This window comes from Pristiophorus japonicus, chromosome 20, assembly GCF_044704955.1.
Source record: "Pristiophorus japonicus isolate sPriJap1 chromosome 20, sPriJap1.hap1, whole genome shotgun sequence".
Lineage (NCBI taxonomy): Eukaryota > Metazoa > Chordata > Chondrichthyes > Pristiophoridae > Pristiophorus > Pristiophorus japonicus.
The window spans coordinates 20,350,537-20,377,986 of NC_091996.1; the positions used below are offsets into that span (position 1 = coordinate 20,350,537).

The 27,450-nt window shown below is 45.5% G+C and overlaps 1 protein-coding gene across 1 annotated transcript in view; it reads left to right on the forward strand.

The window, feature by feature from the left end:
- The window catches only part of stom (stomatin), a 67,447-nt gene extending 50,157 nt beyond the window's left edge, over window positions 1-17,290 (forward strand). Inside the window, exons 6-7 of the mRNA XM_070862580.1 lie at window positions 3,553-3,687; window positions 15,451-17,290. Of these exons, the coding sequence (XP_070718681.1) occupies window positions 3,553-3,687; window positions 15,451-15,645 (330 nt within the window). The 3' untranslated portion in view covers window positions 15,646-17,290. The remainder of the gene's footprint in view (window positions 1-3,552; window positions 3,688-15,450) is intronic.
- The last annotated feature ends 10,160 nt before the right edge of the window (window positions 17,291-27,450 follow it).

Genomic DNA, 27,450 nt, shown 5'->3' on the forward strand with positions numbered 1-27,450 from the left:
CATAGGATATACGACACAGAAACTGGCCATTCGGCCCAACCAGTTCATGCTCCACTTGAGCCTCCTCCGTCTTTCCTCCTGTAAATCTATCAGCATAACCCTCTATTCCCTTCTCCCTCATATACTTGTCTAGCCTCCCTTTAATGCATCGATACTATTCGCATCAACCACTCCCTGTGGTAGCGAGTTCCACATTCTCACCACTCTTTGGGTAAAGAATTTTCTTCTGAATTCCCTATTGGATTTCTTGGTGACTATCTTCTATTGATGGCCTCTAGTTATACTGTTCCCCACAAGTGGAAACATTCTCTCTGTATCCACTCTATCATAACCTTTCATAATTTTAAAGACCTCTATTGGGTCACCCCTCAGCCTTTTTCGATTTGACCCAGCATCCACAGCCTTTTTGGGGGAGAGAATTCCAGATTTCTGCTACCCTCTATGAAAATGTACTTCTTGATTTCACTCCTAAATGGTCTAGCTCTAAATGTTAAGATTATGCCATCTTCTAGAGTTCCATACCAGAGAATATAGTTATCTGTATCCACCCTATTCAATCCCTTTCTCATTTTAACCACCTCAATTTGTTCACCCCTCAACCTTCTAAACTCGAGCGAATGCAAGCCAGGTTTATGCAACCTGTCCTCATAATTTAGTCCTTTAATCCCTAGTATTCTGGGTAAATCTGTGCTGCACCCCTTCCAAGGCTAGTGTCTTTCTTGAGATTTGCTGTCCAAAAATGAATGCAGGACACCAGACGGGGTCCGTACAACTGAAGCATCACTGCCTCAGATTTTGAATTTCAGCCCCTTTGAGATATAGGCCAGCATTCCACTAGCCTTTTTGTACCTGCGGACTAGCTTTTAGTAACGCGAGTACATGGATACCTAAATCCCTTTGCTGCTCCCAGTTGCTCAACATTTTCAAAAAAAAATAATTTAGGTTCATCTTTCTTTGATCCAAAGTGGATGACCTCATATTTAAACTGCATCTACCATAGCTCTGCCCACTTATTTTGTCTGAGTTCCTTAGTAGCTCTCTGTTGCCAGCCTATGCCTCCTAACTTGATGCCGTCGGCAAATTTGGACGTACAACTCTCGATTCCTTCATCCAGGTTATCAATATATTTTGGGGAAAAGCTGATCTAATGCGGGAACTGGAAGAATCGGGCAGCGTGTGGGGCCATGTGATGTTAACCTCAGCACCTAGACTTGGCAGCTGCAGTTTATCTGATGGAAAATCATTAGAATCCTGGAATCTTACCGCACACAAGGAGGCCATTCGGCCCATCGTGCCTGTGCTGGCTCTTTGCAAGAGCAGTTGTGCTCAGTCCCACATCCCAGCATTTTCTCCGTAACCCTGTAAGTTCCTCATCCTCCAGTACCTGTCCCACCTCCCTTTTACAATTATTCACGGAAGCGGCTTCCACCACCTTTTCAGGTAGAGCGTTCCGGATCCCTATAACGGAGTGAAACAAATTCTCCTCATTCTCCCCTCAATCTTTTTCCAATGATTTTGAATCTGTGACCCCTCGTTATTAACCCACTCGCCAGAGGGAATAATATTTCTCTCTCTACTCTTATCGAAACATCTCATATCTCATCATCTATTGGGTCACCTCTTGACCTTCTCTTCTCCAAGGAGAACAGTCCTAACTTTTCCAACTTTTCCAACTTCTCCCTCATCCCTGGTATGATCCTGATGAACCTCCTCTGTACCCTTTCGAAAGCCGTTGTAGCTTTCCCGATGCCCAGAATTGTCCACAATACTCCAGCTGAGGCCTAACCGGTGATTTATAAAGTTCCAGCATGATCTCGTCGCTTTTATATTCTATTCTTCTATTTATTTATAAACCAAAGTGACCCATATACTTTTTTAACCACCCTGTCAACTTATCAACTTGCCCTGTCACCTTTTTAAGGATTTGTGTATATGGACACCAAGGTCTCTCTGCTCATCTACACTTTTTTCAAAATAGTGCCATTTATAGTATACTGTCCTCCCAAAGTGCATTACTTCACACTTCTCTGCATTGAACTCCATCTGCCATGCTTCTGCCTATTTCACCATCCTGTCAGTGTCCTCCTGAAGCCTATAACTATCCTCATCATGTTCATCTACTTTGCCAAGTTTTGTATCGCCTGCAAACTTTATAATGCTGTTCCTACACCCGAGAATAGGTCGTTTATAAAAACCGCAGAGAGTAATGGACTCGAAACTGACTCTTGGGGGAACACCACTGCAAACTTCCCAGTCTGAAGAACACCCTGAAAATCGTGACTTCCAAAAGTTTCGTAATATAGCTTGATCCTGATTATTGACGTATGTTTACTTGATAGGGTTATCCTATATCGGTATTGACTGATCTGGGACCGTCTCCTATCTATATTGGCTGATTTGTTGTCATTGGGTGGAGGGGGTATCTGCTCTGATATTTCTCGGAGCGCACGCATCCCACGTATCCATTTAAGGTCAGGGCCACTTGTATTGTGAAAACAGCCTTCAACGTCTAGTATTGGACTATTTGCACTCTTCAGAAAAGCTGCTGTATTGTGCATTGCCCTTTCATTCCCTGCTGTATCTATCTCCCCTTTTATTTTTGTCTTTTTTTTTTACTCTGCTCTTCCTCACCAAACTCTTCAATTTTTTTTTTAAAGCATTAACGAACATGAACAGGCATTGGCGTCAGGAAAGAGAGAATGCTTCACGCCCTTCGAACTTAGTTTTGATAAAGGTTGTACACCAGAAACATTAACCGATCTATTGCTTATAGATGCAGATGAACTGCTTATTTCTACCATCTTCCGTTTTAATCCCTAACTGAACAGTGTGTGTTATGATTGATGAGTGATTCTTTCTTTCAATATCCCCTAACCACGCACTTAACGTGTGATTGATCAGAGTCACATTATAGCGCGTTGGTTACCCAAGAGAATTTTTTCCTTCTCCCCTGATGTGATCACATGATCAGGTAAGAAATGATGACTGATGTAGCTGCCGATATCTCATGTTTTTTTTGTTATAGAAACATAGAAAATAGGTGCAGGAGTAGGCTATTCGGCCCTTCGAGCCTGCACCACCATTCAATGAGTTCATGGCTGAACATGCAACTTCAGTACCCCATTCCTGCTTTCTCGCCATACCCCTTGATTCCCCCTAGTAGTAAGGACTACATCTAACTCCTTTTTGAATATATTTAGTGAATTGGCCTCAACAACTTTCTGTGGTAGAGATTCTGCACCCTAAGTTTGGAAATGGTGGGGGGGGGAGGGGGTGTGGGGCAATCTTGTGCACTGCATCCTTGCTCCATGATATCTGCCTTGGTGTGTGATGCAGGCGGGATCACTTTCAACGCTATTAGTGATGTATCTTCCCAGTCTCCCAAACACAATAGTGTAACTCTGGTCCTTCGGTGCCATTAAACACAGATCAGCCATGATCTTATTAAATGGCGGAGCAGGCTCAAGGGGCCGAATGGCCTACTCCTGCTCCTATATATTTTTTTTAATGTTCTCCTATTTCTTATAAGCTCACGGCTTAACATTTTCACAGACAACGCTCGATGTTGCAACGGATGAATGGGGGATTAAGGTTGAGCGCGTAGAGATCAAGGATGTGAAACTACCTGTCCAACTCCAGAGAGCGATGGCAGCTGAAGCTGAGGCATCGCGGGAGGCCAGAGCCAAGGTAAGAAAAATGAGAGGGAACGCTTAGGATTGACACCGGAGTGCTTCGCGTTGCAAAATGACTAGGAATGTGTTTTTGAGAATTTGCCCAGATAATAGATGTTCATTTTCAGCCAGGACCATTCTAATCCCAGTGTAGCTTCTAAACCACTGTCACATTATTTCTCCCATGCCTTTGTTACCTCTAGACTTGACTATTCCAACACACTCCTGGCTGGCCTCCCATATTCTACCCTAGGTAAACTAGAGGTTATCCAAAACTCGGCTTCCCGTGTCCTAACTCGCACCAAGTCCCCGCTCGCCCATCACCCCTGTGCTCGCTGACCTACATTGGCTCCTGGTTAAGCAACGCCTCGATTTCCAAATTCTCATCTTTATTTTCAAATCCCTCCATGGCCTCGCCCCTCCCTATCTCTGTAATCTCCTCCAGCCCCACAACACCCCTCACCCCGCCCCCGCCCCCCCCAATGCCTGAGATATCTGTGCTCCTCTAATTCTGCCCTCTTGAACATCCCCGAATATAATCGCTCAACCATTGGTGGCCGTGCCTTCTGTTGCCTAAGCTCTGGAATTCCCTGCCTAAACCTCTCCGCCCCTCTTTCCTCTTTAAAGCCTACCTCTTTGACCCAGCTTTTGGTCACCTGCCCACCCTAATTTCTCCTTTTGCGGCTCAGTGTTACATTTATCTCATAATACTCCTGTGAAGCGTCTTGGGACGTTTCACTATGTTAACGGCGCTATATAAATACAAGTTGTTGTTATTAATAAAATAGAAGCTTGACAGCAAAGCAAAACAAATGTAAGAATACCAATTAACACGATGGGACACATTCTTCTTCAATCTTGCCTGCATTGTGAAGTGTGTTAGTTACGCTGGGGATTGGTGCAAGTTAGCAATTGTTCCTCTTGCTATAATTGCTGCTGCATTTGAAATCCTCCATTTGGATGCTGTGTTTTCTCCTTGGGATCAGCAAATCTATTTTGACAGGCATCAGCTTCTTTGAGCAAGGTTACTTGATAGGGTTATCCTATATCTGTATTGACTGACCTGGGACCGTCTCCTATCTATATTTGCTGATTTGTTGTCACTGGGTGGAGGAGAATCCGTTCTGCTATTTCTCTGAGCGCATGCATCCCACGTATCCATTTAAGTGTCGATCTGTTTAGAGGAACGCGAGTGCTTGAGTTCGTTCACTGCCCCTGTGTGTTGGGTGAGGTTACTTTTTGACTCCAGTGTACTTTGCACTTTGCTCAGTGAGAGTCCGACTGTAGACTACTCGGGTTGGGGCGATTGGGAGGGGGGGGGGGGGTTTTTGCACAGAAGGCTGCCTTGGGTTGTCAGCATTAGAAGCTCATTAAAAGTAGATTTTAACCGGAGCGCTGTCTCAAAACTAAACATTTCTGTATCGGGTATCTCCCCAGTGGAGAATTTGATCTGCTGTAAAGTATACCGAATGGAAAAATTGGTAAATAATTACATTTTGCTTGCAACCTTTGAGTGTTTTATTCGAGGTTACATCATTGGAAAAATTGACATTATGATTCCCATTTGGCAGATCGTATGCACTGATTAAGGGCAATCAGTTGGGTTTTATTATAAATCCAAGTTATCTATCATTTTAAAAATGCTGTATCTGAAATCGGGAGACATGTGCCTTTAGGTGTGGTGCTTACAGTAAGTGAGGCAGTTTCTGGTGCTCATTCCAGCAGCTTCCAGGATAGAACCACAAACACTAACCTGCACTTATAAAGTGTCTTCTAATGAATAAAGCACATGAATTTCTAGACGAAAAAAGACCAAGGTCCATCTAATCTGCTTTCTACCATCCTGGGAGTCACCTGGTCCAACGATAATGGAATTGTTGACATAGCGATAATCTTTATCACTGAGTCTACAACAGACCCAGACATGATGTGAGGAAAGCCCCAGCAGTAGAGAGCTTTGTCGCCTGTCCCTTCCTACGTTATGCCTCAAATTACTCCTATACCGTATCCCAAATTGTTAATTTTTTACATCCCAAAGTACTTTTTAAAAAAAAAACACAAATAGGATACTGAGAGTATTGGGAGGTGGCCAAAGGCACAATTGAAGAGGTAGTTATTCACACCCACATCCCCTAGTGTGAGCGCCGTGGCTCAGTGGATAGCACTCTGTCCTCTTAGTCAGAAGGTTGTGGGTTCCAGTCCCACTCCAGAGATTTGAGCACAAAAATCTAGGCTGGCACTCCAGTGCAGTATTGGGGGAGTGCTGCACTGTCAGAGGTGCCGTCTTTCGTATGAGACACTAACCGGGGCCCCGTCTTCTCTCAGGTGGGTGTAAAAGATCCCATGACTATTTTGAAGAGGAGCAGGGGAGTTATCCCTCACTCAACATCACTAAAACAGATTATCTGGTCATTATCACGTTGCTGTTTTTGGGAGCTTGCTGTGTGCAAATTGGCTGCCGCGTTTCCCACATTACAACAGTGACTACATTCCAAAGGTACTTCATTAGCTGTAAAGTGCTTTCGGACTTCCTGAGGCCGTGAAAGGTGCTAGATAAATGCAAGTCTTTCTTTTCTTGGTAACTAAGGCAACGGGCTAAGAGTAGGCTGCCTACTTGTCTGCCCCTCCGCTGAGGAGTGTGGTGGCACAAGAGTGGACAAGGGGAATTTTTGTTAAACAATGTAAGTGAAGGAAGGGTCACGAGATTCCCTCCATTGAGCAGGCATTTGTTTTTGATGTGTCAGCACTTTAAATATCTGAAGAGCCCGGTGTAAGAAAAGAAGAACTTGCATTTATATAGCGCCCGATCGTGTCCATGGGACATCTCGCAGCATTTCACATCCAATTATGTACTTTTTCCAAGCGTAGTTACTGTTGTCTGGACAAACATAGCAGGTGGGCCATTTTTGCAAACAAGGGTCCCACATAGAGCAAATGCGGTGAATGAATGGTCAGTTAATGTTTTTGCGGGTGGAGATTGAGGGAAGACCCTGCTTTATAAATGGTCCCCTGTAATATTTTCTGCCCACCTGAATGATTGAAGACCTCACGCGCACACAGTCTTGGTGCTGCACATTGTCAGCCCAGATTACGTGTTGTAGTCTTGGAGTGTGGCTTGAACCCATACCTGGGACTTGGGTGAGTTGTACGACTAGCTGAGTAAAGCTGGCACTGCAGGCTCTTTATAAAGTTCTATTCTTGTCCACCCCCACCCTCGAAGGGGATGGAGTCCCAACTGCAGTATGGCTCACCAATTGGCCATTATTTGTATAAGATTGTGTTATCTATTTGCTTCATGGGTTCTTTGCTTAAGAATTCATAGCAACACATTGCTTTGGTTTATTAACAAAGATTTAACAATCACACTACACATTACCAGTTCATCCACTCGGCTCATAACTGCAGACCTCATCGTGGATGACCTAGACCCAACAGACTGGGGTTTTATTGAGTCTTGTGAACATCACGTGACTGGCTAAGCCACTCACAATGCAACAGCTCTACAACTATTTTAATAGAACATAAAATCAAGTGCCCCTTTTGGTGAGGGCACTAGAACCTACAACTTTCAAATGAAACTTAAATCAAATTAAAATTTGGTTGCCGGGGGTGTTGATGCACTCCAGTCCCTTTGGTGCCCACCTCTCACGGAAGGCCGCGAGCGTACCGGTGGACACCGTGTGCTCCACCTCCAGGGACAGCAACAGCTCCTACAACTATTTTGTTGTAATCTATAAAACATAAATCGTTAACTCAAATGCCCCCTGATTAAAGGGGGGGGGGTGGGGCACTAAAACAGAAACTTTCAAACAAGTGGCTCCTTGGTTTTTTTTGAGGGCACCAACACACAAATTATACAAGTGCCCCCTGGATAAAGCGGGGGGGGGGGGGGGGGGGGCACTAAAACCGGCAAATTAAACAAATTAACCTTTAGACATAAAATCAAATAAAAAATTTGGTTGCCGGGGGTGTTGATGCACTCCAGTCCTTCCAGCGCCCACCTCTCACCGAAGGCCTCGAGCGTACCGGTGCACACCGCGTGCTCCGTCTCCAGGGACAGCAACAGCTCCTATAAACCCATGAGCATACTCACAGGTGTAAACATTGCATATTGTTGACAGAAGATTCCACTACCGAGTCATCATGACTCAGCATTTTCTGCACTTATTGGAGTGACAATCCTGGCCATTTATTTTCTTCCCGACCCCTGGTTGATCAATTTTATATATTTTTTTTTTAAGTGAGGTTTTTGTATGAATTATTGGTTTTAAATCTCCATTTATGTATGTTCTATTTTTAGATTCACGCAGAAGTATTTATGTTTAAGACACCTTTTGGCAATCATATATATATCACTGGATAATAAAGCAATATATGTAAGCTAGATAAACAATGTGACTGTCACATGTGACGTTCAGCTCTCCGAAGGTGAATTGCAGTAACCAAGAACTGTCGCTTACGGCCTTATGAGAGACGCTTTACTGGGTGAACATAGGCACTCGGCAGTGGTTTAATAATTGACCTGTGTGATCGTATTTACACGATTGTACACTACAAAATAGAACTGATCTATCCTGGCATTGAGATTTTTAAATAGCGCAATAGTAAAAACTTTTATACTTGGAATATTGCCTCCAACTGTACAGTATCACTGATTTTATTGTTGTTGGTACAATTGACGTAAAACCAGTTCAACTAGACATACAGGCAGCACAATGTGTGTTGTGCCTACACCCCTCTGTTTCAACCTCCACCACTCTTCTCTCCATCCCCCGCCCCCGTCTCCCCTCAACTTCCCTCTGCCTCCCCGCACAGGCTCCCATCTTGGGGGGTGGGGGGGGGCAACCTTCTGGGGCCGGGAATTTTAGCCCCCAGCGTGGAAGTCCTGCTCCCGCCGTAGAATTGGCCTTACCCCCCCTCAATGGAAGCGGAGTGCAATTTCCCACACTCCACTTCCTTTGGGGGCAGTTACCAGGGCACGACTGGATGCTCCTGTGACAGTGGGAACTGGTGCTCTCCACTCTCTGTCCTGTGACAGTGGGAACTGGTGCTCTCCACTCTCTGTCCTGTGATAGTTGGAACTGGTGCTCTCCACTCTCCCGTCCTGTGATAGTTGGAACTGGTGCTCTCCACTCTCTGTCCTGTGACAGAGGGAACTGGTGCTCTCCACTCTCCCGTCCTGTGACAGTGGGAACTGGTGCTCTCCACTCTCTGTTCTGTGACAGAGGGAACTGGTGCTCTCCACTCTCCCGTCCTGTGATAGTTGGAACTGGTGCTCTCCACTCTCCCGTCCTGTGATAGTTGGAACTGGTGCTCTCCAGTCTCTGTCCTGTGATAGTTGGAACTGGTGCTCTCCACTCTTCCGTCCTGTGACAGTGGGAACTGGTGCTCTCCACTCTCCCGTCCTGTGACAGTGGGAACTGGTGCTCTCCACTCTCCCGTCCTGTGACAGTGGGAACTGGTGCTCTCCACTCTCCCGTCCTGTGATAGTTTGAACTGGTGCTCTCCACTCTCTGTCCTGTGACAGTGGGAACTGGTGCTCTCCACTCTCCTGTCCTGTGACAGTGGGAACTGGTGCTCTCCACTCTCTGTCCTGTGACAGTGGAAACTGGTGCTCTCCACTCTCTCGCTCGGGGGGTGGGGATGGGGTCAATAGCGTCTCTGGGGAAATTGCCTCGGAGGTATGGGGAGGCGGTGTGCCCTTAGTGCCCCGCCCTGCGATTTGCGCCCCAGCCTGACGCGCGCACGGCGATGATGTTATCGCTGTGCGCGCCGACCCCTTTGCATCCCGCGGGAGAGATTGCCCGCGTCGGCGCTTTGCGGGGCGTTGGGACCTGGAGCACCTCGCTGGATTCCTCCGTTGAGGGGCGGAAGGGCCGAAGTCTGCGCCGGGGCATGGAGGTTCTGGGCCGGGCGATAAATACCCCGGAAGGTTACCGCCTGCAAACGGGGCGGGGGCCCATTTCGCCCCCACCCGTGATGTTTAGCTAGTTTTGGCACATTAAATCGGCTGAATGTTCGAAGCTTCCAGCTGAGTATTTTGTTGGCTCCAAGCTGCCTGATTATACTTTTCTTTTGTACGGAGTTGGTTAGAATGCCTTTCACCTCTGACCCGGGCGTGCACTTTGACCTTTTTGGTGCCCTAGCCTGCGGTAAGGATCCAAAGTCAAATACGTTGGGTGGTCCCAACATGCTTCCTCCCTGGCGCAAGTCCTTGCAGGAAACCGCTGTGAATTCGGCATTAATTCGGCAGGCTATCTGACGGTATGAATGTCCTGTTGGAAATGGAAATGCCATACTAATACAGTCAGGGTCGCTGTTCTGAGGTTGAGTTCAGGAATGTTGGCCGGGAATGTAGCATGCGGGGACTGGGTCTAACCTGGGCGTGGACGGCAGACGTGTGATAAATGATCCATTCGCCAGCAAATCTCTCTGTTTGAACATTGCAAACAATTGAATATTTTATACAAGTCTCTCTCCTGTCTTTTTTTTCCTTTTAATACTCGGTGAATTTGGCAATTTTGGAAATCTTGCAGTGAGGCTAGTTTAAAGTATTTTCTGTTGATTGCAAGAACTGCTTTAATTTTTTTTTAATTCAGTTCTCCATTTTCAGTTGTGTAATTAGAAAATAGGTGCAGGAGTAGGCCATTCGGCCCTTCTAGCCTGCACCGCCATTCAATGAGTTCATGGCTGAACATTCAACTTCAGTACCCCATTCCTGCTTTCTCGCCATACCCCTATATTATAAAGAGGCACAGGAGCCATGATCTTATTGAATGGCGGAGTAGGCTCGAGGGGCCGTATGGCCTATTCCTGTTCCTATTTCTTATGTTCTTATGACCCCCCCAACCCCATGAGTCCTCATCTTGCTTAACAACCTATGTGACGCCATAATTGGCAGCCTTTGATGGCACAGAAACAGGCCGTTCGGCCCACAGGTCCATGCCGGTGTTTATGCTCCACACGAGGCTCCTCCAACCCTTCTTCAACTAAGCCCATCAATCTATCAGCATAACCCTCTCTTCCTTTCTCCCTCATGTGGTTATCGATACTATACACCTCAACTACTCCCTGTGGCAGCGAGTTCCACATTCTCACCACCCTCTGGGTAAAGAAGTTTCTCCTGAATTCCTTATTGGATTTATTAGTCTCTCTTTCTCTCTCTCTTTCTCTCTCTCTTTCTCTTTCTCTTTCTCTCTCTCTTTCTCTCTCTTTTTCTCTCTCTCTTTCTCTCTCTCTCCTCTCTTTCTCACGCTCCCTCGCATATTTATGGCCTCTAGTTTTAGTCTCGCCAGCAAGTCAAAATATCTTAGCAGACTTCTTATCTTAAAGACCTCTGTCAGGTCCCCCCTCAGTCTTCTCTTTTCAGGAGAAAAGAACCCCAGCCAGATCAATCTTTCCTGATCGGTACAACCTCTCTGTTCTGGTATCATTCCAATAAATCTCTTTTGCATCTTCTCCTGTGCCTCTTTATAATATAGAGACCAGAACTATTGGCAGTACTCCACGTGTGGTCTAAGCAATCTTTTATACAAGTTTAACATAACTTCTGCATTTCAATTCTGTCCCTCTTGAAATAAACCCAAATGCTTTCTTTGCTTTTTCTATGGCCTTATTCACCTGCATTGTTACTTGTGATTTGTATGTCTACACCATTTAGACACATTTTCCAAGGAGTATGTGGTCTCATTATTCTTCCAACCAATATGCACCACCTCATAATTGTCTATATTGAAGTTCATTTGCCAATTAGCTGCCCATTCTGGAAGTTTATTAGTGTCTTCCTGCATTTTGTCACAGTCCTGCTCCTGTATTAACTACACCCCCTAATTTGGTATTGTCCGCTAGGGTGGGGTGACTTTATCCTAAACTGTGTCTTGCATTGGTTGTGACCTTCCAAAATTCAACACCGCTATTCAAGAAAGGAGGGAAGAGAGAAAATGGGGAAACTACAGGCTGGTTAGCCTGACATCAGTAAAATGCTGGTATCCATTATTAAGGAAGTGGTAACAGGGCATTAAAATCATATGATTAGGCAGAGTTCACATGGTTTTACTAAAGGGTAATTGTGTTTGACAAATTTTAGAGCTTTTTGAGGATGTAACTAGCATGGTAGATAAAGGATATACCTGTAGTATATTTGAATTTCCAAAAGGCATTCGATAAGGTGTCACATAGGTTGTTAAGCAAGATGAGAACTCATGGGGTTGGGGGGGTCATAAGAACATAAGAAATAGGAACAGGAATAGGCCATACGGCCCCTCGAGCCTGCTCCGCCATTCAATAAGATCATGGCTGATCTGATCATGGGCTCACATTAGCATGGATTGAGGATTGGTTAATGGACAGAAAACAGAGAGTCGAGATAAACGGGTCATTCTCAGGTTGGCAGGCTGTAACTAGTGGGGTGCCGCAGGGATCAGTGCTGGGGCCTCGGCTATTTACAATCTATATTAGTGACTTAGATGAAGGAACCGAGTGTAATGTATCCACGTTTGCTGACGATGCAAAGCTAGGTGGGACAGCTGTGAGGACACAGAGTCTGCAAAGGAATATAGACTGGTGAAGTGAATGGGCAATAAGATGGCAGTTGGAGTATAATGTGGGAAAATGCGAAGTTATTCACTTTGGTCAGAAGAATAGAAAAACATCATTTTTTTTTTTAAATGGTGAGAAACTTTTAAATGTTGGTGTTGAGAGAAATTTGGGTGCCCTTGTGCAAGAAACACAAAGTTAGCATACAGGTACAGCAAACAATTAAGAATGCAAATGGCAGGTCCTTTATTGCCAGAGGGCCCTGGTGAGACCACACCTGGAGCACTGCACAGTTTTGTTCTCCTTATCTAAGGAAGGATACACTTGCCTTGGAGGAGGTGCAATGCATGTTCAATTGATCGATTGCTGGGGTGAGCGAGTTGTCCTATGAGGAGAGATTGAGTACAATGGGCCTGTACTCTCTGGAGTTTAGAAGATTGAGAGGTGATCGCATTGAAACATATAAGATTCCGAGAGGGCTTGAATGGGGAGATGCTGAGACGATGTTTCCCCGGGCTGGAGAGTCTAGAACTGGTGGGGGGGAGTGGGGGCACAGTCTCCGAATAAGGGGTCGGCCATTTAAGACTGAGATGAGGAGGAATTTCTTCACTCGGAGGGATGTGAATCTTTGAAATTCTCTACCGCAGAGGGCTGTGGATGCTCAGTTAATGAGTATATTCAAGGCTGCGATGGATATTTGGACTCTAGGGGAATAGAGGGATATGGAGATCGGGCGGGAAAGTGGAGTTGAGATCGATGATACTGAATGGCAGAGCCAGTTTGAGGGGTCGTGTGGCCTATTCCTGCTCCTATTTCTTATGTACTTAACAGTCTTGCAGTGCAACTGTTTCCTACTCTTTGAATTTTGCTGCACCTGTTATGTGTGTTAATGGCCCTGAAATTCTGATCGGAGGCTTCAATGCAATTGCCTCCGACCTGAAACATTTCTACAAAAATACCTGGTGGTCCGGGAGGAGTCAACGATTCCGGAGGGGAGGCCTTCTCTTCCCACACTGCGGAGCGCGCTCCCATCCTCCAGGTTCCCACGCGGAAGGTGCAGTCACGTGTGACTGCTCAGCCAATCAGATACAGTATTCCACAGCTATCTAATTAATAGCAATGAGAACTCCGTATCGACCAGTAGATACGGAGTTCTCATTGCTGTTAATGAGGGAAAAAAAGGAGGCACTAAACACGTGTAATAAAAAAACAATGCTCACATAATTAAAATTAATTGAAATTAAAGTTAATAAATATCTGAATTTTTTTTTCCCCCCGAGTTTTTAAAAAGTTTGTTTAATTCTGGTTAAAAATAAATGTAACGTGGTGGGCAGGGTTTTAAAAAAATTTTTGGAAAATTTATTTTAATTGTATTTTTGTATGTTTTTAAACTCGCGCTTTTATCAGACGCAAGGATTTTGAGGACATTTGCTGGGCAAGATATGGGTAAATACCGCAATCTTGCCCTTGCAAATGTCCTCGCTCCCGATATGCGTGCGATCTGTCGAGCTCCAGCTTGACAGATCGGAAAAGCCGGTTTTCAGTGCATGCGCATTGTGCGCTGAACACCGGCTTTTCCGATGCCTTTCCGGGTCCGTAGAAACTTCGTACGGACCCAGGGAGGCCGGGATTTTCGGGCCAATATATAGAGGGGGATAGCTTCTCTGGATAAACAGAAAACCTTTCTGGATTAAATCAAACCATGGAAATTTACACCACCGAAGGGTGTGGCCCAGCCGGCCCGTGCCGGCCGACAAAGAGCTATCCAACCTAATCCCACTTTCCAGCTCTTGGTCCGTAGCCTTGTAGGTTACGGCACTTCAAGTGCATATCCACGTGTTTTTTAAATGCGGTGAGGGTTTCTGCCTCTACCACCCTTTCAGGCAGTGAGTTCCAGACCCCCACCACCCTCTGGGTGAAAATATTTTCTCCGCAAATCCCCTCTAAACCTCCTACCACTTACTTTAAATCTATGCCCCCTGGTTATTGACCCAGATTAACAACAACATGTATTTATATAGCGTCTTTAACGTAGTGAAACGTCCCAAGGTGCTTCACAAGGAGTATTATTAGAAGAATATTTTGACACAGAGCCGCATAAGTAGAAATTAGCGCATGTGACCAAAAGCTTGGTCAAAGAGGTATGTTTTAAGGAGCGTCTTGAAGGAGTAAAGAGAGGCGGAGAGGTTTAGGCAGGGAGTTCCAGAGCTTGGGGCCTAGGCAAAAGAAGTCGCAGCCACCGATGGTTGAGTGATTATCATCATCATCATCATCATCATCATAGTCAGTCCCTCAAAATCGAGGAAGACTTGCTTCCACTCAAACTGAATTCTCAGGTGACTGAACAGTCCAATATGGGAATTACAGTCCCTGTCACAGGTGGGACAGACAGTGGTTGAAGGAAAGGGTGGGTGGGGAGTCTGGTTTGCCACGCGCTCCTTCCACTACCTGCGCTTGTTTTCTGCATGCTCTCGGCGACGGGACTCGAGGTGCTCAGCGCCCTCTCGGATGCTCTTCCTCCACTTAGGGCGGTCTTGGGCACCGGGATTCCCAGGTGTCGGTGGGGATTTCGCACTTTATCAGGGAGACTTTGAGGGTGTCCTTGAAACGTTTCCTCTGCCCACCTGGGGCACGCTTGCCGTGTAGGAGTTCAGAGTAGAGCGCTTGCTTTGGGAGTCTCGTGTTGGGCATGCGGACGATGAGGCCCGCCCAACGGAGCTGGTCGAGTGTGGTCAGTGCTTCGATGCTGGGGATGTTGGCCTGAGCGAGAACACTGGCGTTGGTGGGTCTGTCCTCCCAGTCGACTCCATCCCTCCGGCGGAATTCGGGCCTCCACTCCAGCGGCGACGTATAATCAGGGATGCTCACTACGGCAGAATTAGAGGAGCGCAGACATCTTGGGGGTGGCTGGTGGAGATTACAGAGACAGAGAGGGGCGAGGCCACGGAGGGATTTGAATATAAGGATGAGAATTCTGAAACCGAGGCGTTGCTTAACCGGGAGCCAATGTAGATCAGCGAGCACAGGGTGATGGGTGAGCGGGACTTGGTGCGAGTTAGGACACGGGCTGCCGAGTTTTGGATCACCGCTAGTTTCCGTAGGGTAGAATGTGGGAAGCCAGCCAGGAGTGCGTTGGAATAGTCAATTCTAGAGGTAACAAAGGCCAATCATGAATGTGTTTGCTTTACCCATATTCTTGCTGCCGAGCTCTCTTGCAGACTATTAACCCTTTCTGTTCTTGCAGGTGATTGCAGCCGAAGGAGAAATGAATGCTTCCAGGGCCTTGAAGGAGGCTGCGATCGTAATCTCCGAATCCCCAGCAGCGCTACAGCTTCGGTACCTGCAGACCCTCACCACCATAGCTGCGGAGAAGAACTCCACCATTGTATTCCCTCTACCAATGGACCTGGTGCAAAACATTATGGGGGCAAGAAAGTGACCTAACTAAACACGAGCCTTGACCACAGTTTATATGTAATGTTTTCCAATGACACACAATTTTGGTCAGATTACTTTTGATTATTTTTTTTTTTTTCCATGTTGTAATAACCGTAAACAAGGTTACTGATTTATATTGGTCATGGATTAACAGCTAGACCTTAACGGGCGACCTCCACTGATATTTCATTTTATGTAAATGCTTCCATTTTTCAACATTTTGTTTTACATAGAGTAGGTAATATTGGGTTGGTTTACATCGAATATACAACACAGAAACAGGCCATTCGGCCCAACCAGTCCGTGCCGGCGTTTTTGCTCCACTCGAGCCTCCTCCCGTCTTTCCTCATCTAAATCTATCAGCACAACCCTCTATTCTCTTCTCCCTCATATGCCTATCCAGCCTCCCCTTAAATGCATCGATACTATTCGCTTCAATCACTCCCTGTGGTAGCGAGTTCCACATTCTCGCCACTCTTTTGGGGTAAAGAAGTTTCTTCTGAATTCCCTATTGGATTTCTTGGTGACTATCTTATATTGAAATGTTGCCTCTGGTTTAGTCTTCAGTTTTGCTCTCTAACTGATCTCATGCTTTTGTTTGTTAAAGCAATGAGCCAGTGAAAAGTATACAGTGATGGGCAAATTCACGGCATGCAGATGTCCACTGGACCTGAACGGACTGTGGTTTTACCGTTTCAATGTGCACCTTTCTGTAGCACGCGATCACATGCACGCCCTCGGGCAGTAAACCTATTGAGAATGGGGAAGAAAATCTTGGGACTGGGTGGGGCATTGTGTTTAGTGCACAGTCCTCTTCTTGTTTTAAACTTCAAGATGGTGGGTCAGAGTGACACAAGTATACACACTGCTGATTGCACGTGAAATTGAGTTGGGACGGTTTAGCACTAAACTGGCTATCTCGCAGGTGGGGAAAATGGGACAAAGTCATGCTGGTATCGTAGGAGATGCTGATCTAAGGTCTAGAGTTGAGGCAAGTCGTTTGAGCAGGGTGAAGGGAACTTTGCTCTGTCTCTGGCCGTACCTGACGCTAATATTGGCACAGAGAGGTTTGTCATCCCTCACCTTGAAAAATACTTGGCCAGATATCATTTCTACAGATTGTTTTAATGTACTTGCCTTGTCACCATTTATTGCTGAGTCACAACACACCCAGCGCTGCACCAGATGAGTCTTTCTTCACATTCACTTAAAAGTGACTCTTCCCACGTCTTTTTTTTTTTGTCTGTCTTTTAAATCCAAACCTGTAGCCAATTTGGATTGGAATCGGCACCGCCCGAGTGTGAATGGGGCACGACTACAAGGCAAAGCTCACTATTCAAAAAAACAAGTCTGCTTAGACTTGCCCAAGTGTTTGCCATGTTTTTGACCAAGGCAGGGTTTTCGAGGCCTTACAACTTGATGCTATATGCTGTATACTTTTACTGCTCCTAAAGTTCATGAATGTAAATTGAGTAACATTTTTGAATGTACACTATCTATGTAATAACCAAGGCAATTGCATTTCTTCCAGAAGTTAATGTGCTTTTATTTTATCATTTATATGATGTTTCTGAAAGCATGTTCAATAATTGTTGTAGTGTACTTTTATAATCTTGCAATGCATTTAATAAATGTTATTAAACAAAGTCTTGTTTCCACATTTGTAACTTCTTTCCTCACTTTTTTTTAGACTCTTAAAATGTGCACTGTGACTTTGAAAGGCTTGCTTCAGCCAGTCACAGGCTACATTCGCTGCAGTTCTTTTCAGCGAGCTATGTATGCACTGTTGCACCTGTCTTAATCCTCTTTTCCCAACCCCCTCCCCAACCCAAAAAATAAATCCAATTGTGACTGCAGTACAACCAACCATGCATTCATATAGCAGCTTTCATGACTGCGGGGTCAGAATTCTCATCCTTATTTTCAAATCCTCCATGGCCTCGTCCCTTCCCTATCTCTGTAATTTCCTCCAGCCACACAACACCCTGAGATGTCTGCGCTCTCTAATTCTGCCCTCCTGAGCATCCCTGATTGTAATCGCTCAACCATTAGTGGCCGTGTCTTCAGCTGCCTGGACCCTAACCTCTGCAACTCCCTGCCGAAACCTCTCCGCCTCTCTACCCCTCTCCTCCTTAAAGACGCTCCTTCAAACCTACCTCTTTGATCAAGCTTTTGGTCACCTGCGTTAATTTCTACTTGTGCGGCTCTGTGTCAAATTCTTTTAGCCCACAATGTTCCGGGGAAGCACCTTGGGACGTTTCACTACCTTAAAGGTGCTATATAAATACAAGTTGTTGCCATAAAAGCACTCCAGCCAATCAATTACTTGTGCAGTGTAGCCACTGTTGTAGGGAAATGTAGCTGCCAGTGTGCACACAGCAAAATTCTACGAACAGCAACGACATAAATGACCAGATAATCTGTGTGTAAATTTGGATGATCAGAATAAATCCCTTGCTCTTCATATTGTGCCATGGGTTCTTTTATGTCTACCTTGGGGGTAAAACATGAGGTTTAATACCCCATCCAAAAGATGGCACCTCTGGCAGTGTAGCACTCCCTCAGTACTGCACTCACGTGTCAGCTGAGGTTTATGTGCTCAGATGGGGCTTGAACTTGGAACCTTTTGATTCAGACAAGAGTGCTGCCCCTGAGCCTAGACTGACTTGCTATGCTATTTGAAGGGTGGTTGCTGGTTGGTGTAATGAGCCCAGCACAACTTTGTTTTTAATAACCCTATACCAGTTGCAGGGATTTGTTAAAAAGACATCTGCCACCACAAGGTGATGGAGTGCAAGTAATTATCTAAAGAGTACTGAGGGACATTGGTGCTGTTAATTAGAACTATCTTCCACTTTTAGCATTTACAGTCAGGAATAAGTACTCTGAGGTGATATTTCCATTTCACATACCATGTCGGAGGCTGCCAGTTTGTAGCTCCCAGTATCTAATTTAAGGTGATGGGCTAAGTTAAGACTTCCAGACGTCGAGAACAGCTGCACAGTGCGTGTCAGTATCTACCGTTCACAATCCTGCTGGCCACAACAGATGGGGCACGTCAGGTGAAAGAGGCCCTGCAGAAGATAACAAGACTGACTTGCATTTATATAGCGCCTTTCACGACCACCGGACATCTGAAAGCGCTTTACAGCCAATGAAGTACTTTTGGAGTGTAGTCACTGTTGTAATGTGGGAAACACGGCAGCCAATTTGTGCACAGAAAGCTCCCACAGTGAGGTGATAATGACCAGATAATCTGTTTTTTGTTATGTCGATTGAGGGATAACTCCCCTGCTCTTCAAAATAGTGCCAGGGGATCTTTTACATCCATCTGAGTGGGCAGATGGAGCCTCGGTTTAACATCTCATCCAAAAGACGGCACCTCCGACAGTGCAGCACTTCCTCAGCACTGCACTGGAGTGTCAGCCTAGATTTATGTGCTCAAGTCCCTGGAGTGGGACTTGAAACCCACAACTTACTGAACCACAGCTGATTGTTAAGAGTATGAAATGCTTTTGGAGGAGCCGGGGGGGAATTAAGGATTGAATCAACTGGGCTGAAAGGACCTCTTGCAATCCATCTGAGATGGAATCTGAAACCATATGCTGGATCAAAGGTGATACTCCTGCAGTGCCTCAGCCAATAATTGATCATTCACTGACTGCAATTGGATCCTCCTTGAATCGATGTTGGTAATAGAGCAAAACAACTTTGCAAATTTAGATTTGGGGAAATGGGTACTTTTCCACAAATGTCATAGGATCCCTAAATAGTCTAGGTATTACATGGAAAGAGAACGTACAGCACAGAAACAGGCCATTCGGCCCAACGGGTCTGTGCCAGTGTTTATACTCCACACGAGCCTCCTCCCACCCTATTTCATCTATCATCAGAGGCACTCCCTCAGAATCAAGGACGACTTGCTTCCACTCTTAAAATGAGTCCTTAGGGGGGCTGAACAGTCCAATACGAGGACCACAGTCCCTGTCACAAGTGGGACAGATAGTCATTGAGGGAAGGGGTGGGTGGGACAGGTTTGCTGCACGCTCTTTCCGCTGCCTGCGCTTGATTTCTGCATGCTCTCGGCGATAAGACTCGAGGTGCTCAGCGCCCTCCCGGATGCACTTCCTCCACTTAGGGCGGTCTTTGGCCAGGGACTCGCAGGTGTCAGTGGGGATGTTGCACTTTATCAGGGAGGCTTTGAGGGTGTCCTTGTAGCGTTTCCGCTGCCCACCTTTGGCTCGTTTGCGGTGAAGGAGCTCCGAGTAGAACACTTGCTTTGGGAGTCTTGTGTCTGGCATCTAACCTTTCATCTAACCCTAACAGCATATCTTGGAATCATAGAATAGAATCATAGAATGGTTACAGCAAGGAAGGAGGCTATTGGCCCGTTGAGCCCGTGCCAGCTCTCTGCAACAGCATTTCAGCTAATCCCACTCCCCCGCCCTATCCCTGTAGCCGTGCAATTTTTTTCTGTCAGGTACTTATCCAATTCCCTTTTGAAAGCCGTCATTGAATCTGCCTCCGCCACCCTTTCATGCAGTGCATTCCAGATCCTGGCCACTTGCTGTGTAAAAAGGTTTTTCATTGTGTAAATCCTTCTATTTCTTTCTCCCTCGTGTACACATCTAACTTCCCCTTAAATGCATCGATGCTATTCGCTCCATGTGGTAGCAAGTTCCATGTCCTAACCACCCTCTGGATAAAGAAGTTTCTCCTGAATGTGCCGAAAATCATTTTGGTACTTTAGGCAACATCAAAAGTGTACTTTTAAAACTGGAGAGGACGCACTGTAGCATAAAGTTAATAGAGACTGGAGCACCCTACCTGAGTGATTGAATAGAACGGTTTTGATCACTCAATTTTAAGTCAGTGGAATGGTGTAGCAGAGTTGGTCGGTCTAGCTTGCTATCATCTGTATCTACGGTTTATTGGAGACTGCATAGGTACACCTCATTTGAAACAGAAAGCATGCTGCAAATATAAAAGCCCTCTTCCAGTTATCTCTGTCGCGACTGGGCATTGCTTAACCTGTGCTCAGTGCCGACGCTAGTCGGGTCGTGGCGATGATGGGACAGTGTTCCGCACCCTGCCACTTCATTGCGCCTGGCATCAGAACTTCCTGCAGTCTTTAAATTGTAATTGCGTTAACCATAGACACTGCATTGCAACTCTCATGCCTGGCAAACCAGTCCAGCTACAAGCCAAGCCACTCCTGTGGCCGGGTCTCATGATATGAGTATTTTTTTTCTCAATCTGATTTTGCATGCAGTGTGTCGTTTGAATATGACTCAGCGTGGGACCATAGGACTGCGACTATTTTTATTTTGCAGGCCTGCTCCCTCCTGATTAATGTTGCTGCGGTCGACCAATAGGTGGATTGCAGGAAGCGTGGGTTTTTTTCCGCAATTGTTCAGTGGCTCCCCTTTGTGTCTGCAGCTCTCCGAGCTCCCTATTGTACCGCAGCAGACAGCAGCATGTGCTGGAGCCTGTGTTACAGAATGATGCTGTAAAACCTCTCGTTCTAACCATGTTTACGCCCCCCCAATCACTTCCCCGTCCCCTGTGGCTCTGACAGAAACCCATTTTCAGTTGTGTAAATGAGCTAGGGCGAATCTCTGACTGACTATGCTGTGTCTGCAATGGGCAGTCTCGATTCTAACCCGATAATACATTTTTCCAATTTTTGTAGTTATTTTCTTTACAGTGTCAGCCGCGACTCAGTGGGTAGCACCCTCGCCTCCGAGTCAGAAGGTTGTGGGTTCAAATCCCACTCCAGGAACTTGAGCACAAAAAAAATCTAGGCTGACGCTCCAGCGCGGGGCTGAGGGAGCGCTGCACTGTCAGAGGTGCCATCTTTCGGCTCAGGCGTTAAACTGAGGCCCCGTCTTCCCTCTCAAGATCCCGCGGCACTATTTTGAAGAAGAGCAGGGGGGGTAGTCCCGGTGTCCTGACCAATATTTATCCCTCAATCAACATAACAAAAACAGATTATCTGGTCATTATCACATTGCTGTTTGTAGGAGCTTGCTGTGCGCAAGCTGGCTGCCGCGTTTCCCACATTACAACAGTGACTACACTCCAAAAGTACTTCATTGGCTGTAAAGCGTTTTGAGATGTCCGGTGGTCGTGAAAGGCGCTATATAAATGCAACTCTTTCTTTTCCCTCCTTTAGCTCCTTCCCTTTCAATAGACTACTTCATGTGAGTGACCTGTCAAATTCCACTATGTAATCTTGTAACTGGACATAAGTAGATACACAACTTGGTGTTTGAAATTCCTTCACGCTATTTTTACCACACTAATGAATATTTCAGCAATGTTCTTAACCAACATGCACAGAGAACTCACTGACCTCCCAACCATCCTGTCTTTTCTCCTTATCAAGTAGCCTATGCTTTACGTTTTCTCGAGGGGTCTGCTTTGGATAATGAACTCTCCATGCGGGTAACCTAATCACAGGCTTCAACCAGCAGCACTTCGATATAGCAGCTCCACACTACGGTAAGATATTGGAGTAGAAATTCCAACGTCCCGAGCCCGTACGAAGTGTCTACGGACCCGGAAAGGCATCGGAAAAGCCGGTTTTCAGTGTGCGCACGTGCTGAAAACCGTCTTTTCCGATCTGTCAAGCTGCAGCGGGATTTACGCATATCTTGCCCGGCAAATATCTTCAAAAATCTTGTGCCTGAAAAAGCTGGTGCATAGCCTACTTTTACAGGCGCAAGTGTTTTAAAGCACACATAAACACAATAAAATTAAATTAAATAAACACATTGTATTGTTAAAAACTCTGCCCACTAAGGTAAGTTTATTTTTAACCCGAATTACAAAACTTAAAAAAAATCAAAATATATATATTTTTTCTAAGGCATTTATTAACTTTAATTTCAATTAATTTTAATTATGAGAGGTCTGTTTTTTTATTTTTTATTAATGTGTGTTTGTTTTTATTCCCACTAATAGCACTGAGAACTCGTAGTTACGTGAGTCTCAGTGCTAGTAATGGGAACTTGTGAACTACCTACCTGATTGGCTGAACAGTCACACATGACTGCATCTTCTGCGTCGGAACCCTCTGGGCGGGAGCGCGCTTTGCAGCACGTGAGGAGAAGGCCTTCCCATCAGAATTCAGGGCGCCTCCTAGACCATCAGGTAAATTCGTAAAAAATCTCTAGTGAGGAGGCTGTCGAAATCTCGACCTCCGATAAACGACTCAGACACCTTTGACTCCGGCAGAAGTTTCTTTAATTTACTTGCTAGCAAGGGAAAGGTCACACTCAGTCAATGGCTAAGTGAACACCTCCGCAATGGTACAATTTCACGAGATAGTTATACAGTAAAACCCAAGTTATGGCCTCTCCCTGTGTATTGGCTCTGTCTCGCAGTCAGTGAATACAGATAAAGAGTTAATTACTACATCCTTGTCCTGACATGGTTTCCAGATATTTCCTTTTGTCAGGGTTATTAGTTGGCCAGCCGGCCATTACTCGATAAGAGTGTGGTAATGAGCTATTACCTGCCTTGCATTGTGTCAGGATGGTCCAATTTCCTGGTCAGTTATCTTTTTGCATCAAATGGATGAGGTCTCTACAAGAGATAATGGCTGGTGGTTTGAGTACTTTGAAAAGGGTGGGGTGGAGTGGAACTGGTGTCATATAGACAATGGGAGAGCACCACGGGTGGTATTTGTCTTCAGCAGGACTTGCCTCCTAGCTGTCTGGTGGCTATCAGCCATTTCAAGCCAGGTTTAGCTGTTTATGCAAGCCGACTGCTTTATGCAGAAATTTCTGGAAGGACCAGGACTCCATTTTATTATATATATTGCAAAGGGCACAAAAATACCGTGTGGTATCAACTTAGATAAAAGTACATTTCCACAAGGCAATTGCCCACGGGAAGACCCCCAGAGGAATTTCTGCTCCATTGTTTCTCCTGTTTCCTCCCTGCTATCCTGATTCACGTTGGGGGATACTGTTCCCTTAGTACCTTGTCCCAGCAGCCACTCCGTATAGGTTAGTCTAGACAGTGGGTGTCAGTAGACTGTTTGACTGGGGCCGTGGTGGGGGGAGTGTCACAGCCTCCATATTTGACATGTATACTTTCAAGTAGTAGCCGCAGCTAACCTTTCCTTTCGGACGTCAACATGTCTCAGATCAGCTGAATCAGCACAGAGCAGAGACTGAACCTAGGATCTCAGTACATGGTGACTGACTGATCTCAGTGACCCCAGGCTGAGGCAGAGAATTAACAGACAGTGTTCCCACCGCTGATTAATGAATGACCCCTGCTAGAATTGATGTGCGTAAAAAGAACCTGCATTTATAAGAACGTAAGAATTAGGAGCAGGCGTGGGCCATTCGGCCCCTCGAGCCTGCTCTGCCATTCAATAAGATCATGGCTGATCTTCTACCTCAACATTTTCCCACCCGATTCCACATATCCCTTGATTCCCTTAATATTCAAAAGTCTATCGATCTCTGTCTTAAACATACTCAATGACTGAGTCTCCACAGCCCTCCGACGTAGAGAATTCCAAAGATTTCACCACCCTCTGAGTGAAGCAGTTTCTCCTCATCTCAGTCCTAAGTGCCCAACCCCTTATTCTGAGACTGTGATCCCTGGTACTAGACTCCCCAGCCAGGGGAAATTAGGCCTAGTCTACTCAATCTCTATGGAATATAGGCCTAGTCTACTCAATCTCTCCTCATAGGACAATTCCCCACCCCATGAATCAGTCTGGTGAACCTTCATTGCATTCCCTCTATGGCAAGTATATCCTTCCTTAGGTAAGGAGACCAAAACTGTACACAATACTCCAGGTGTGGTCTCACCAGCACCCTATGTAATTGCAGTAAGACGTCTTTACTCTTATACTCAAAACCTCTTGTAATAAAGGCCAACACAGCATTTGCTTTCTTAATTGCTTGCTGTACCTGCATGTTAACTTTCACTGATTCGTGTACAAGGACACCCAGGTCCCTCTGAACACCAACATTTCCCAATCTCTCACCATTTAAAAAATACTCTGTTTTTCTATTTTTCCTACCAAAGTGGATAACTTCACATTTCTCCACATTATATTCCATTTGCCATGTTCTTGCCCACTCACTTAGCCTGTCTATATCCCCTTACAGCCTCTTTACACTCACAACTTGCATTTAACCTAGCTTTGTATCATCAGCAAATTTGGATAAATATCACTCATAGGCAGTGCCTCGAAGCGAGGATGACTTGCTTCCACGCCAAAAAAAGGACGAGTTCACAGGTGTTTCAGTGAAGGAACCGAACTACATCCTGAAGGGTGGAAGATGTCTGTGCGTGGATTTTTTTAACGTGTGGTGGCCGTTGCACACCAGCCATCACACGGGCTTGACAGAGCTAGGTCTTGGTCCAGTGGTAAGGATTACCCAAGACAACTGGAGACCAGCTCTGCTGCGCGGACCTAGTGTGCACACGTATCGCAGTGTGGGCTGGGCCCATGCTGCCCCTGGGCCCCTGGCCCCGAACTCGCGCCTCCCCTGGACCCCGATCACATCCCTCTACAGTCTCTTGCTGCTCCTTTCACAACATTAGGATGTCCCAAATCACTTCACAGCCAACAAATTCATTTTCGAAGTGAAGTCACTATTGTAACATAGGGAAACACTAGCAGCCATATAACACATAGGAAGGTACCGCAAAGAACAATGAGACCAGATCATCTGTTTTAGTAATGTTGGTTGACAGATAACTGTTGGCCAGCACACCTCTCCCTGCTCTTCTTCAAATAGTGCCACGCGACCTTTTATATTATCCAAGAGGACCTCAGATTAATGCCTCCTCTGAAAGACGGCACCTCTGGCAGTGCAGCACTCCCTCAGTACTTCACTGAAGTGCCAGCCTAGATTACATGTTCAAGTCTCTGGAGTGGGGCTTTGAACCCATGACCTTCTGACTCAGAGGCAAATGTCTGGACAATAAATGAGGTGAGGATATAGAAAGAAAGACTTGCATTTATAGAACGCCTTTCATGACCACCGCACTTCACAGCCAATGAAGTACTTTTGGAGTGTAGTCACTGTTGTAATGTGGGAAACGCAGCAGCCAATTTGCGCAGAGCAAGCTCCCACAAACAACAATATGATAATGACCAGATAATCTGTTTTTTTGTTATGTTGATTGAGGGATAGATGTTGGCCAGGACATCAGGGATAACTCCCCTGCTCTTCTTCGAAATAGTGCCATGGGATCTTTTACATCCACTTGAGAGAGCAGATAATACCTCAGTTTAATGTCTCATCCAAAAGACAGCACCTCCATCAGCCTAGATGTTTTATGCTGAAGTTCCTAGAGTGGGACTTGAACCCACAACCTTCTGACTCAGAGGTGTGCTACCCCCTGAGCCACAGCAATAGGGCTCACTTGTGATAACCTCCTCTCTTCCCGTGGTTAAATAATCAATAGATATTTGCTGTCCAGTTCGCACATGAAGATTGAGAATTTGGATGAGGAATCAGTGGATCACTGGTGCCTGTGGAACTGTCTGCAATATACCTCACTGCTTTCAGAAACTTGCTTGGCTAGAACAAGAATATAGTTTCGCAGAACTATGGCAAAATGTAACGGTATGCAAATTGTTCAAGTTCAGTTGTACTATCCAGCACCTTTCACCTCTGCACATTAATGAAGTTATCAGGCTTCCTCTTGCAAACCAATACCTTTACCCTCGGCTGCACAATAGGATGTTGGCTCATCTTCCGAATGAAATTGCAAGAGATGCAATCACTTATTCCTGCAAGAGCTCAATGTTTACAGGTATACCAGGGCTCAGTCATTCTGGATGATGCTGAGAATCCTACTGAATGTTCATAATTGTTCAAATCCATAACGGATTTATACTTTCTATGATCCAGTGAGTAGTCATTAGTTTTAAATGGGAAGTGGGGGAGGGAAATTACAAATTCACCAATTTCACCTAAAAAAAACCCACACCAGTGCGAGCAGCGATATCAGCACCTCACGTCCCATGGAGTTCATCTGGAATGGATTAATGGCAAAAGGGCCCCTTTTGTCGAAGATTCTCACTTGGAATTTAGTTGCAATACAAGGCAGTTCTGAAAGTAATTCAGAACATTGGGGAGGGATGAATTAGGTAAATAAGGCTCATCGCAGTGCGGCCTTCTGTCATTTCTTTTTTTTAACAAAATGTCAAATAATATCTGGTGACAGACTGATGGATGTGTGCTGATTGTGGTATTTACGCGGCAGTGATGAATGATCCTATCTGTAAACAAGCGGTTCATTTGCCTCTGCCCTGTCCTACCACCCAGATGTGGTAATTATTTCCTGTTGTCAAAGGCTCAGCAGTTCTGATTCTGTCCTTTAGCAGTTTAAAGAATCCGTTTCTTAATTCCGTTCTGATCTTTCTTCTGTCTTTTTCAACAGGGGAAATGTTGCTTGTGGAAGGGCTCACGTTCTGTTGGTTTTTTTCCCCCTGCAACAGTAAATGATCTTGTGATTCTAAAACAATGTATGAAATATAAGAATAAAAGAACTCGCATTTATATAAGCTTAGGACGTCCCAAAGTACTTCACGGTCAATTAAGTACTTGTGAAGTGCGGTTCCTGTTGTAATGCAGGGAAATATGACAGTCAATCTGCACACTGCAAGATCCCAAAGACAGCAATGAGATAAATGAGATAAATGGAGAAAGATCACAAAGTGCTGCAGTACAGCGGGACCTGGGGGTACTTGTGCACAAAACACAAAAGGTTAGTATGCAGGTACAGCAAGTGATCAGGAAGGCCAATGGTATCGTGGCCT